The sequence below is a fragment of the Theropithecus gelada genome, chromosome 14 (genome assembly GCF_003255815.1).
Source record: "Theropithecus gelada isolate Dixy chromosome 14, Tgel_1.0, whole genome shotgun sequence".
Lineage (NCBI taxonomy): Eukaryota > Metazoa > Chordata > Mammalia > Primates > Cercopithecidae > Theropithecus > Theropithecus gelada.
Window position 1 is genome coordinate 44,500,503 of NC_037682.1, and position 14,867 is coordinate 44,515,369.

Sequence of the window (14,867 nt, forward strand, 5' to 3'; positions counted from 1 at the left end):
AGACTCTCCCGCTGGAAAGGGATTATAAATCTTGAATATCCTCACAAGAAACCTCAAGTGATTATCTAGCCTGTGCACATCTCCAGTGGAGGAACATGTATTATCTTCCAAGGAAAGCCACTTTTTTCAGTTAGCTCTCAATGTTTGAAACATTTTTCATGGTTTTGGCTGTGAATTTTTTTTTTTTTCCTGCCATGCCTAGGTTTTCATTGTAACCTATCCTGAGCAAACCTAATCTTCATGCATTTGAGGTTATCCTGTCGTCTTGACCACACTTGGCACGACCAGGTTCCCTTAACAGCTCCTCATGATATGATTCCAAGCCTCTCTTCTGATCACTTTTCATACAGCCTACTCCAGTTTACCTTCAAAAATATGGTGCAAAAAAACCCTAAATACAGCACTTTGATATGATCTGTCTACTGTCACATCCATATGAAAGAGTAACTCAGTCTAGTAGTGATATTACTCTCCCTTTCCCTTTCCTTACATAGAGACCACCATGACTGAAAAACAAATATCATTTCCTAGAAAATTATCTGAGTTTCTTTTTCCCTTCTCAATCATGTTTATCCTTTCATGTCTTAAGTACTTTCCCCATACAGAAGATCAATTCAACATTTGATCTAACTAAGATTATTTTGAGCCACTATTTTAAATATAATAGATAAATCTAGGGAAAGACTTCCACCATCTTTCTACATTAACTATGGTTCCATTTCATACACATTCCTCCGACTTACTCATACCAGAACTACTCTCTGGAAACATGTAATTCTAACCTTTGTTTTTGTCATTTATTTCATCCTCTTCCTCCAAGCTTTTGGAATTTCTCAAGAAAACTTGCCCCTTGTCTGCCTTTTATGGGTGGTAGCAAAGGGCAGAAAAAACAACAAATAGGATCTTAGACCAACCACCATGCACCATGAGCAGCCCCTAAAGACCTAAGAGTTGACGCTGCCTGAAATATTAGCTTCCTATCACTCCTTCTAATATGCATGATCTTCTAAAAATTTATGTTTCACTTAAAACCCCAACCCAGGCCAGGTGCAGTGACTCACACCTGTAATCCCAGCACTTTGGGAGGCCAAGACGAACAGATGACCCAAGGTCAGGAGTTCGAGACCAGCCCGGCCAACATGGTGAAACCCTGTCTCTACTAAAAATACAAAAAAAAAAAAAAAGCCAGGTGTGGTGGCAGGCGCCTATAATCCCAGCTGCTCTGGAGGCTGAGACATGAGAATCTCTTGAACCTGGGAGGCAGAGGTTGCAGTAGGCCAAGACCACGCCAGTGCACTCCAGCCTGGGCAATAGAGCGATACTCCGTCTCAATAAATAAATTAATACAACAAAACTCCAGCCTAATCATAGAGTTTATAGAATCTATGATAATTAAGTTATTTGGCAATGCTTTAGGAAACAGACAAAATACACTTCTGAGTTTGGTGATACTCTTGGACTCTGAGGGATGATGGCATATGCTTTGGCCACTTGCCAATACCAAAATCTGAAAATGTTCAAGTCCTTTATATAAAATAGTATAGTTTGCATATAACATATGCATATCCTCCTATATACTTTAAGTCATCTCTAGATAACTTATAATACCTAATACAATGTCTAAACATCAATTCATTCACATGGATTCAGTGCAGTACTTGGTACACAGAAAATTCAAGTTTTACTCTCTGTAACTTTTTGGAATTTTTTTCCAAATATTGTTGTCCATGGTTGGTTGAATCTACAGATGTGGAACCTCAATAAAAAGAAAGTGACAACTTCTCACTTATCTTTACTTCATTTCTATAGCCCCAGTAGTTCCTACATAAGGGCAGTAACAGATATATGGCCTTAGATTGAACAACAGAGTTGAACCAGATCTGCATTCCTCCTAAAAGGGTCTCAGAATTGTGTACCTTTGTGAGAAGACTCATTCCTGACTTACTCTGAAAATCTGAAACAATTCTGGTGTCTGTATCACTCCAAAAAGGGAACTTCTTACAGACTAAATGGCCCAAAAGGCAATTCTACATCTATCTAAGCTTTCTTAAAATCCAGGAGCTTGCCTAAGGGTAACAGTGGCAATTTCTAGCACTGTCCCACAAAGCTGAGCTATGCTCACCTACAAAACTCAATTCCAAGGAAAATGTCAGTTTTAATATAATAAAAGCTATTCTCAAGGCTGATTTTGTTTCCCTTCTGAATGTGGTTTTTATTTTTAATATTTTTAGCCTTTCCTGACAACATTGAAAAGTCCTATTCTCTGTAATAATAAGAGCACATCAAATAGACACAAAGGCAAAGGGATGTTAGGCAAAAAGCTAATTTTTCAAAGATGCTTCATGTAACCTCTTGCCTTCCCTTTCGCTCCTGCTAAATCCTAAAAGAGCAATAAAGGAGACAAACAACTGTGAATCAAAAAATGAATTACATTTTCTGTCATTGGTATTAGCATGCTGGATTTATACACATTCATTTTCAAAAGCTATTTCTATACTACCTGCCACTTTCTCTAAGATTGTCTGCAGATTCAAAATAGATATGGTATCAAATCTACATCTCCATTCTGTCTTCCTTTTGTTTATGCCTTTATCTAAGCACCAGGGACCAAATCATTTCTTCTTAACTCTACACAATGAGAGACAGACAGCAGAGGCCTTTTTTTAATCGTCGGAGGTCAATGAACAGATCTAAGTATATTAGTCGTGTGGTGGATTGTTTCTTTTCTTTGAAATACATTTATTTGGCATTTGCTATATGAAAGGAAAAAAGAGGCTTCTATTGTTAAACATTTAAGCTTAATTGAAAATTCATTATCGAATTCCTCAAAAGAATGAAAGTCTCAAAATTAAAGATGTTACAAGCTTAAATGCCACTCCAAGTGTGGCTTGATTTGCATACATAGATTTGTCAAATATTTAAACAGAAGTAATCAAGAAAGTCCCAGTCTTCAGTATCTCTTCTTTCTGAGCTTGAAGTCAGAATGGGATTACAGTGCAGTTGGGATCTGATAGCAGGACAGAGCCTGACCCTGTCACAATGTTCCCAGCAGGTAGGTAGTTCCCACAATGTCAAAACCACCTGAGAGAACCTTCAGAGTAAGCCAGGGGTGTGGCTGATGCTTGTAGATCACTAAGGGAAACGGAGGAGGACAAAAAAGGGTTATTACTTGAGGTAGCAGCCCCACCTCTCTTCTCTGCCTTAAAAAAAGTACAGTTTTGCCAAAATGCCAGAATTCCTCAACAGAGCTCTTATCTACCCTGACCTCTGTCCTGTATCAAGCAAGGGCACAGTCACTTGCCAGCATGCCTAACCCTAAAAGGAGAAAAGGAACAGTGAGCTCTCCTACACAGACCCCTGGACTGATCTGGTATCTACATCTGTTTGGTTCTGATTTTGGCTACCAATTCCTATCCAGCTTGTACACAGAGTTTCCTCTCTGGAAGGGTTCCAGGGTTTCCACCTTGACCCAAGAGGAAGGACTTCCTGCTGTTTCCCAGGACTCCCAGACTAGGGTCTTGACAGCAATGTACAGGCTCTACCAGACTTTGTGATTTCAAGTCACTGGGTAAGATGTGCATTTTCTTAAAGACCATTTTCTCTAAGGAACCATCATCCCCCCATGGTTGTCTATATTTTCTAGGTTTAAGGGTACAAATAGCAGCAGCCACCACCTAATGAATGACACTTCTGTGACATGCAACAAACCTCATTTACCTGGGCTCACAAAATCTTTACAAGAGCAGGAATAATTGTCACCATTTTACATATGGGGAAACAGATGCTGAAACAAGTCGAATAACTTATTCAAAGCTACAAATATCCAAGGAGATTATAAAATAGAGACTCAGAATCGTTATCAGCCTGACTTTAAAGCCCATTCTCTATCTCCACTATGAATTATACGACTGTCTACTCATCTTAATCAGAACTGCTGGACAACTCAAATCAAACCTCCAAAAATTACCTCCAGCCCCATTAACCAAATTCTGCCACAATCGGCCTATTTAATTAAAAATAAAGACTGGGCCCAGATAAATTTGGTGCCATAGAATTCCTTTTGCATCTGGGAACCATATTCAACTTCAAGTCTGCCTGACATCTCCAGACTCCATCTCCTTCCATCTGCCAAAAGAGTGAGTTACATTCCTGCCTCCACCAAGATGGCAGACTACATACCCTGAAGGACTTCACCAACTGAACCAACTAAACTGAGGTATTCAATATATAAATTAAAACTTTTGAAAATTGTCACAGAGCTAATATAAAAGGAAGAAAGTCACAGAGTCCAAAACAAAGTGACTGCAGGGATCCCAGGAAATAAGTGAGCACTAAAGACAACAACATCCTGAAGATTTCTAATGAAATGTGGAGCCCTTGAGCTTCCACCCTGGTGGTTGCACAGGGTATAGGGGACAGAGCTGGGAAAAAGTATCTTCCCAAGTTGGGTACCTTAAAGGAAGCCCCTATATAAAGATTTGGTACTAACATGTGATACCGTCAGTCTTAGAGTGAACAAAAAGAAGGAGGCTTGCACAAGGCAAAGAAAGAAAACTTTCATGTTCAGACCTTGGCGCCAGCTAGAAGGGAAAAAAAAAAAATCTTCCTTGAAAATCCTTAAAGAATACTTTCCTGAGACTTCACCTGGCCTATCCTAGGTGTAGCAGTCTGATTCTGAGCAATCTGGTCTGAAAATACTTAAGTAGATAATGTCAAAGAATTTTCACATATTTCCAAGGAAAACAAGCAGCTCATAGCCAAAAGGGTGCATTAAGAGACCTTATTCTTTAAAAAATAATACAATAATACAACAAAAAAGAGACCTAGCCCTTGCCATAACTTTCCTCTTTGAAAAGTTACTACAAGTTCTATGTTCATACATTTCATTCCCAACAGGAGTGATCTGAAAACTTTAGTTCAGCTCAATAAAATGATCGAACATTCATCTCTCTTTTCCTCTCTTTTTATTTGCTCATTCTTAGTAGTATCTCCATCCTTCTGCCAGTGGATGTAGAGGGTTAGAAAGAGTAATATTACTCCCTATTTATATCTTTTATCTCTCTTCCTAACCCTATCTTGTCAAACCATAAACTTTCTCAGTCATGATTCAACTTTCAGGATCTAACTACCTGAGTTCAGGTCCCAGCTCTGCATCTACTCTCTTAGGAAAAGTTATCAGACCTTCCTGGACCTCAGTCATCTCATCTGTAAAGCAGACTAATAAATTAAAGCAAGCTCAAAGGACTGTGGTAAAGATTAAAGTGACAGTGGATATAAAAGCTTAAGCATTATAACTAATACATAGTAAATGCTTGTATTACTGATTTTCCATTTCTTTTAGATCAACGGTTGACAAACTAAGGCCAGTGGACCAAATCTCGCTCGCTACTTACGTTTGTATGTCCTGTAAGCTAAGAATGGTTTTTATAGTTTTCAAGAGTTATAATTTAAATGATTATACTTAAATGAACTAAGTCTACACATAATATCCCTGATTTTGCCTCTTGGCTTGCAAGTCCCAAAATTTAGTAGCTAGTCCCTTACAGAAAAAGTTTGCCAACGCTTATTCTAGATGATCATAGATTTCAAATTACGCAGCAAAGATGGAAGTACTCAGTTTTCAAATTGTAATTCTATACACGGTTTGGAAGGAACAGACTTAAAAATCTGCCAAAGTGCCAAAGGGAGGTTTAGAAAGTGGATTAAACCATTTGCTGCTTGCAATTGCCCACAATGAAATATCTTCTGCCTCACAAATGCCCATTTTACATAATAATGTTTTGAGAATAGAGCTCAATGTAGTTCCTAGATGATGTGTGGCTAAAAAGAGAAAAATGACATTCTCCGCAATGGGAAAGAATGACGTCCTCGAAGCTGGAGAATGAAGAACCACAATCACCTGAGACTGAGTGGCATGTTTCCTGTTCCAAAAATTCGGTAGCATGCTAAAATATAATTAACAGTATTGAGATCAAGCTGCTCCAGACAAAATGAAATAAAAGCCTCTCCACGACACAAGCTGGGAAGGCAAATAATCACCTGCGTTTCACATTCCCACTATACTCTGAAGTGAAAAGCTAATGCTTCGGATCTAAGCCCCAGTCTCAATCGTTTTCTCACAAAAATTATGCATCTCTTCTTTCCAGACAAAAAGGGGCTTGGCTTAGCCAAAAACCCAGTTTGAAATAGAAACATTGTCTTCGGCAGCACAATCCATAGGTCCAAAATATAGCCTTATCTCGCAAACGCTTACCTACCCACCAATTTTTTTGCACATGCCATGGCTAATGGTAGGGAGCAGTCTTAGCCGCAGGTACAATAGGATTAATGTATCATTTTCACTGTTATTAAAATTCTTCCTTTGGCAGAGTATAATGTCTCTTAGGCCCAACCTAATTCTTTCTTCGCCCTAGGCTGGAACTCATGTCCACGACTGATTGGTATGATAACAACAGCATTAGCCACATTTTCTATTTTTTCAGTGTCTTTTTCAACAAGGCTCAAGGCTTTTCATTATGAATATACACTTTATGAATATATATTAAAGCCCTTAGTTGTTGACACACTGGGCTCTGCCACTCAATATGAACATATCTAGGGTAGAAAGTATGTCTTGCTCACCATTGCCTCTTTGTGCCCAACACAGTGCCCAGCAAACAGCAGGTCCTCAAAAGATGCTTGTTAAGTGGATGATGGAATGGAGAGGAGGAAAAGGTGCAGAGTTATAAAAACAAAGGTGTTGAAAGGCAAATTTGGCCTCCTTTGCTATTTAACTCAGAACCAGCCTTGAAATGAATTATACATTAAAAATGGAATGTAATGCCTTCCTTTGACAGTAATCTGTTCCTAACCATAGCTATTTTGCCCCTTCTGATTATGCGCAATTATTCTTACATCCAAAATGCATTAGCTTATAAGAGCAGTGGCTCTGACCATAGATCATCTTACAGTATTACTACTTTAACAGCCAATGGGCAAATTCCTTTTCCACTCCCATAGAATCTACAGTGATACATATTGCCTCTTGCTTCCAAACATTTTTCAAGTAAACATTATGATACAGCTTAATAGCACCAAAGACAGGAATGGTTATGTTTACTATTGGTAGTCCTATTTTGAGTAAGAATAAAACATTTTTGTAGTAACATATAGCAGATGCCAAGGCTAAAAATGTTTCCATTATAACACATCACTCCGAATTCCAGATAGGACAGAAAAAGAAATGAAACATCACAAGTGAAATTTAGATACCTACTTTTGCAGTCATCTTGGCCAAAAGCTCTTGTAAATCCATTATTCCTTGTACCAGGCTTAAGAAATCACTGCAGGTTGGGCAAGCTCAATAAAGAAAATATAAAATGTGTGTTTATATTGTGCTAATATAAGCAATAAAATTTTAAAACAGTAGATATGTGACTATGTAGAAGAGTTTTTTGGGGGTTTTTTGGTCAATATTGCTTTGAAATTTGAGTGAAATCACAGAGGATTTCAGGTCTGGATCTTTTCCTATTTTAATAAGCAAAAAGAAAGGAACAGGAAAAAGGCACTGTTAACTAAAAAGAAAGGCAACATGACATTTTAAAGTTAAAATTAAACTCTCATTTTTACAGGGAGGTAACTGAAAAAATGTTAAGTATCATAGAAGAAGAAAAAGTAAACTCTCATCCAGGTCAAGAATCTTAATGAATAGTTTTTTAAAATATATATTAAACATATCTTTCTATATCCACCAATAGAATCTGCTAACTCTTCTTTTCAAATTTTAATTCAATAAATGATATGGGTTGGCTGCATCCCCACTCAAATCTCATCTTGAATTGCAGCTCCCATAATTATCACATGTGGGAGGGACCCAGTTGGAAATAATTGAATCATGAGGGCAGTTACTCCCATACTGTTCTCATGGTAGTGAATAAGTCTCACAAGAGCTGACGGTTTTATAAGGGGTTTCCCCTTTCACTTGGCTCTCATTCTCTTTGCCTGCCACCATGTAAGATGTGACTTTGCTCCTGTTTTGCCTTCCAGCATGATTGTGAGGCCTCCCCAGCCATGTGGAACTGTGAGTCAATTAAACCTCTTTCCTTTATAAACTACCCAGTCCATAGTTTATAAAGTTTATAAAGACTACGGTATGTCTTTATAAGCAGTGAGAAAACCAATTAATACAATAAATGATACATATTTTTTTAAAGACACAGAGTTATATAATGTAGATAATAAGTTCTCTTTCAGTATCCCCAGCACCTCAGAAGTCAACACTGTTTCCAGATGTGTTTCTCTGATATGATCAACAAGTTATATATCACAATGCTTTAAGTTGCTACTTACTGCGATTTAGGTTTGGACACTGTGTTATATATCCATTCGGCATAAAGATGATCTTCCCATCTTGGATGATCCCCTTGATAACAGAAGAGACAGGTGGCAATCAAGATTACAGTCACCAGCTCAAATGGCGCCTATGCAATCACATACTCTTGGCAGGTCAGATTATTTTTCAACAAAATTGATTCATTCAAAGGGTGAGCTAGCCTTAGTATATACTGAACTACTCTAAGGCATCCTACTTTAGGAATCTTGAATTGGACATTTACGTGGAGAAAGCTACAATTAGTTACCACTAGTTAATGCCAATTATAGATTATATCACCAAAGATACATCAATAAAAAGCATTGATTCAATAAAAATTCTCCTTAATGCACTAATCATCCTGGAACGTTAAATACTGCTGATTTACAGGATTTTTTTAAAGTGGGAAGAAATATAAAAGAAACATATTAGCCTAAAATTTTTCTACTGATTCATTTAACCAAGGAAATAAAATTAGACATTGGGAAAATTCCGTAACAATCCTTGCTCCTCAACTAATCAAGTAACATGAGTCTTTGTTGATGAGTCTTAAGACAAGAGTAAAAGGTGGTCTATTAATTCTGTAATTCAGTCTGGAAGAATAGCTCAAATTTAAGAAAGTCATCAGGGCTGTCATCTCTCAATGAAAATATTGACTTGGCTTTTGAATTTTTCAAGTTGAATTTCAAGATTCTGTTGTTAGGGTTTTTTTCTGATTTGATGGCAGAGATATTACAGAACAGATGGAAGATGTGGAAGCTGGTTCAGAATATTGAGCCTAATCTATAAATAAAATATAGGCTTAAGATAGTGATAAAAGTCTTTCAGAGGGAGTAACATTTAACATTTATGTGCTCATCTTCTAAACAGCAGAAGGCAATCAGCAAATGCTGTTTTTGACTTATTATTTCAAGAAAAAATATTAATTGGAAATATTAATAGAAATAACAGGATCACAGCACCTCTTCCACAGAATGATATGTTTATTAACCTCTTCCTCTTCAAGGATGATGCAGTGTTTGTGATTACAAGAGAAGACAGCCTCACCGTGGGGAAGAAGTTTCTGCCACTGCTGCTCAATATTAATTCATAATCTCTTGCAGAGGAGTACCAGGGAGCAATTAATGGAGCACAATCTAAATGAATTAACTTCTCTCTGGGATGAAATTATGCAGTCTTTCAAAGCAAATTAACTCCTTTGAGAGGCTAGCACACCTTCAAGCATACATGGCAATTTGAGACAAGCATGGATTAGAAGTCAGGGAACCTGGGTTCAAGTTCTGGATCTGTCTCTAACTAACCGGGCAGACTTAGGCAATAAGTTAGCCACCTTCTATGAGCCCCAGTTGCTTCATCTGGAAAAGAAGTGCTAGGTGAAAAAGCTAAAGATCCACCCAGCACTCACGTTCTAGGTCAATGAAACAGGCCTCCAAACTGAAACTGTCACATTTTAGGCATCTATGCTTTCATTACTTTTCAAATAATCATAATAATAAAAGAATGTGAACAGACAGAACTATAGATTTCCATCTTATGGATTTCCTGGAACATGGAAAATTTCAGCACTAAAACAGAGGTTCCTAGGCAAACCAGGACAGCTGATTACCTTAGGTGATGCAGAATTGGTGGAAGTATATGTAACAGAAAAGGATCGGATCCATACCTGTTCATCAGAAGACCCTAGATTATTTTTATTTTTATCATCATGGAAAAGGGTACTTGGAAACCTGGAGCACATATGTCATGGTGCTAAATACCTTTCCAAAAACAAATGGAAAACTCATTTTAAAATAATACCCCATCCCACTAATCCTAAAGCAAGAAAATACAGCACACAGCAGTTTTCCTTTTCCTTTTCAAGTGACTTTACTCATTTTAGTGACATTATGAATTACAAATCACCTGCCCTCACACCTTTCCTCTGTCTGTATCTCTCCTTACTTACCTGTCTTTCCACTTTTAATCTCCGGTACCTGTGTGTGTCTGTTATAGATTAGGTGAAGGTCAATGATGTTGACTTGAACAAAAAACAGAAATAAAAGCTGACAGCTTCCCAATGCTCATTAACACAAAAACCCAAAGCACTTGGTATTTTTTATGAGGAAAGGTCATAGAGGTGAGCCCACATACTGGCATGAAAATTTGTTCCTACCAAATGAATCAAGATGGGAATGTTAATTTATTTGAACGGTTGTAAGTCAATGCTGGATTAAAAGAAAAGCGGTGATACCCTACAGATACCACTTATAATCTAAAGATGTCTGAGTGCATGTGTGTGTATGCATGTGACTACACACATTTATGTATATCACAGCACCTTCCCCAGAATAAGAATCAGAAGATCTGGTATTAAATTGCTATATGGACAATTTATTGCCAGGACATTTGTTGATAAAAGAAGCATTTGCTAAGCATGTAGTTTTCTTCATAAAACTACAAAAGGGATTTTATAATGTATAAAACTACAAAGGAGCTCAATCAGCTTTATTCTTCTCAAAAAAAAAAAAAGTGTGTGTGTGTGTGTATATATATATATATAATCTATGAGGATTTCCACAGATGAAAATGTGCCTTCAAGCACTACAACTTCCCCCAAAGGCGATATGGCATAAAAAGACAAAATTTTTATTATTTCTCCTCATTTAACTCTAAATGTATCTACATTTAACTGAAAAATGCAACTCTAGCTGGGCCTGTATTAGCTGACCTATTTTGATCTCATTATTATTCATCTTGGCAGTGTTTCTCAAATTTCTAGTTTCTGAGAATCACCTTGAGTATCTGCTTAACATTCAGATTCTTGTGTCAACCCAAAGGATCCTGTTTCAGTAGGATTGGAGTGGGCCCAGGAATCTTAATTTTTTAAAAAAAAACCTCTTCCAGATGATTCTGATGAATGGTAAAAGGACCTCACTTTGAAAAATTCTGCTCTATTGTCAACAATTTGCTTCTTTTGGAGCAAGAGGGTTTACTCATTAAAAGTTCACAATGGTTAAAATTATTGCATCCAACTCATATATAAACAGAGTAAAATCTCACTGATTTGGAACTGAACAAAACCCAACAGAATTACTAGATTATATTACAAACACCATGAACGCAAAGATAATAGATTTTCATCTTAGTATCCCCTGAAGTTCCTATTGTAGTAGATTTCACATAGTAAACACAATAAATATTTTAAAGCATCAAATTATTGAAAACTATGAATTATACAATATTGAACCACATAATTTTGAGCACAATTAGGATCTATGAAGATCATGTAGGGCGCTAGTTTTTAATTTAGGGTATATATCAGAATTTTGGAAGAGGTTGAAAGAACAGTCATGACTATTTTGAAAACTGTCTGGGGTCATTTTGATACTTCCCATAAGAACTACTTATCTAGGACCAGATCACCTGGTCATATGACCTACGAGAAATTTAAGGCTTTGATACCCTAAGTAGCTTTTCTAAAGGATACCTTAATCCTAGGCTATATACTACAGGGCTACTAACTCTTGCAAACCAAAAATAAAGTTCTAAGGCCCCCAACCATCTGAATGAACCTCCTCCTCTTGGCCAAGGGCATTCCAGAGTTAACATGGAAATCTAGTTTAGGCCATGATGGAAGAGGAGTTGAACATCCTTCATTATACCCCTCCAGCATTTACATCAACACAGACCTTAAGTCTAATGAGAAATATTTACAATATATTCTTCCTGAAGGCTGCTACTTAGAGGCTTCAACTGCATGATAAAACCTTCTTCTCCACAACCCCTTATCAGAACCCTGACATTCCTTACTACTGATAACGCTTTCAACCAACAGCCAAACAGAAAAATTTTAAATCTACCTATGACCTGGAAGCCCCCACCCTTCTGGTTGTCCCACCCTTCCAGATCAAACCAATGTAAATCTTACACATATTGATGGATGTATTATGTCTCCCTAAGATATATAAAGCAAGGTATACATGAGGACCACCTTGGGCACAGGTCCTCAGGACCTCCTGAGGTTGTGTCACGGGTGCATCCTTAACCTTGGCAAAATAAACTTTCTAAATTGATTGAGACTTGTTTATCATCAGCTAGAGACAGATCGAGACATTTCTGATTAACACTCTAAAACCAGTGCTGGGTCACTACAATATGCTGTAGGCAAAAAATAAATCATTTAAGGGAGTCCCTTAACATGAACTAACAACATATTGTTACAAAGAGCTCTTGTTATCAAAATGAGATTTTATCTTAATTGCCTTGATAGATACTAATCAAACATGCAAGACTAATTATTTGTATTAAATACTAATAATTTGCTAAGACAGTTTTCCAGTGCTAGAAAACAGAAGTCTTTCTAGGTAGCCAAATATTCCCCCTCGCCCCGCCCCCGTAATCTTATTTACACTATTAATTTGCTAAACATTCCATTTTCTTATTGTTAGTGTAATGATGAACCTCAGCTGATCTGAGGCCCTAAATAAATCCCTAAGATGCAGAGCCCAAAATTAATAAGCTTTTACTATTAGTACTGATGGAGGGCAGAAAAATGGATTTTTTTTTCCTTTTGTTTAATGCACCTGTTGCCACCCTGTACCTCCTGCTGTCAGCTCACCATGCACTGAAAAATACATTTGCACCAGGTACATTGTATATTATGGATTTTTAATGTTTAGGGAACTAATGCCCATTATTTCTATTATTCCTAGAACGTTTCTCATTTTGCATTAAGAAATGTAGAAACATGCAATTAAAAAAATTAGAAAATTATCCAATTAGGTCCCTCCTGTGTATGGAATAACTAACATTAGGCAAGCTCTTCTAAACATGCAGAGCTTTCTGATACAAATGAAAGCAGCTTCACCACCAAACAAATGCTAATTCTTTTTTTAACGCTCTTATTTCCCTGCAGATCTCTGTTTACATTGAAGAAAATGTTCTATTTTTTTGTATGCTAAAATACTGAAACAAATTGCTTTGAAAGAGAGAGGAAAAAGGGGTGGGAGAGTTTCCTGCTGGGCATGTAAATATATGGATGAAGATGTGTTCTGGTTATAAACTGGCAGGGACTCAAGCTTTGGAAACAGACTAACAAAAAGTAGGACCTGGGAAACTCCCAGAGAGGTTTTCAAAATGCAACCAATCATGTACTTCTGCCCTGAAGACGTTAATAAAATATTCCAGCATGCAAAACAGCCAAGAAAGACACTTGTCGACTTTCATTATGATCCATAAAAACTGTCAGCTCATTAGCATATCATTAGCTGTCCTGCTGTTTCCAAAGTCTTAATGCACAGAAATATTAATCTTCAAATGTGTAAGATTCCCTAGTTCTGTGACTTTGACTTTCTGCATGAAAGGAAAAATAAGAATTAAAGATGGGAGGAATCCAATATAGCTTCTTTTTCAATGTGCCTATAAACATATGTTTACCATCTGTGGAATTATGGGAAGCAGCTGAGGTAAAAACAACAGCTGTGGAATTTTTAAAAAGTTGTAATCAATTTCACTTCCCAGTGACACCTCAGCTGTTAGAGGAGACAGTGATGTCCAGGTAAGGGAAAGGTTTCAGACCCCAGTTCACCAGACACAGACAGGGACAGAGAAACAAAGCCAGGAGGGCCTTGGCCGCTGTGAAAGGCTTTGGAATGAAAAGTCTCCCTGAGGCCTCAACTCTTTAGAAACTGTCAGAACACTCAACCCCTGAAGCATCCTTATAACTTATTTCGGTTCACCTGGGCTCATTTTTTAATTTTTCACCCTCTGAAATTGTAACAGCATAATCAGCTTAGAATGCATCAAAGGGAAATTGAGTGGGTAGTCAATCATCTTGATAATGAAAATCTATGACAATCAGAAGATTCAGATAAGCCTATCGCTACCGGCCAGCTTTTTTCAAATGGATGCTGTTTTGAAGTGAAGAAATTCCCAGCTTGTGTTCTGTGTCTCAGACAGGAATTACCTAATGCTAGAGGCTTATGTACCAGGCACCAAACAAGTGATTCCATCCTCTGCTATTTAATCAGCAGCACTTTTTTTGCGCTGTCCACAAGGATCCACCAGGGTGCAGAAATTCGGTTTGACAAGTGAGGAGCTTTTGCTTTTACTTTGCCTATAAAGCAACATAATAATATTTAAAATAGAGAATAATGTTATTTTAACCTGGAAGCACATCATAAGCAATTTTAGCTCTGGAGCAATTCAGCAGACGCGGTTGTTGAATCCATGAGGCAGCTTCCACAAGATAAATATTAAAAGCCTGGAGCTATGCTGACTCTCACCTGAGAAGTGGCTGCCTCTTTTTCAGGGAGATTTTTGTAGTGTTGAATTGATCAAGAGGTAGTTTCTGTAATGAGACACTGATATATTTCCCCTACCCCAGCCATTTCTTCTCATAAAAGGAGAGCCAGAAGCACTGCCTGGCATCCAGGATTCTAAGGAGAAGATGAGTTTTGAAAGCTGTCCCATGGAAAGCATCTTTGTAATGAGCCATTCCATGAGGCCAGTACCCAACAAGAAGAACCGCCTCGCTCTC

At 37.5% G+C, this 14,867-nt stretch overlaps 1 protein-coding gene across 4 annotated transcripts in view; it reads right to left on the reverse strand.

The window, feature by feature from the left end:
* NELL1 (neural EGFL like 1) overlaps nucleotides 1–14,867 on the reverse strand; it is a 934,168-nt gene that overhangs the window by 668,522 nt on the left and 250,779 nt on the right. For all 4 annotated transcript variants that reach the window (XM_025356163.1, XM_025356162.1, XM_025356161.1 and 1 more), the window contains 2 exons: nucleotides 8,329–8,401; nucleotides 7,256–7,338 (listed from right to left, as the gene is read on the reverse strand). In XM_025356163.1, the coding sequence (XP_025211948.1) occupies nucleotides 7,256–7,338; nucleotides 8,329–8,401 (156 nt within the window). The remainder of the gene's footprint in view (nucleotides 1–7,255; nucleotides 7,339–8,328; nucleotides 8,402–14,867) is intronic.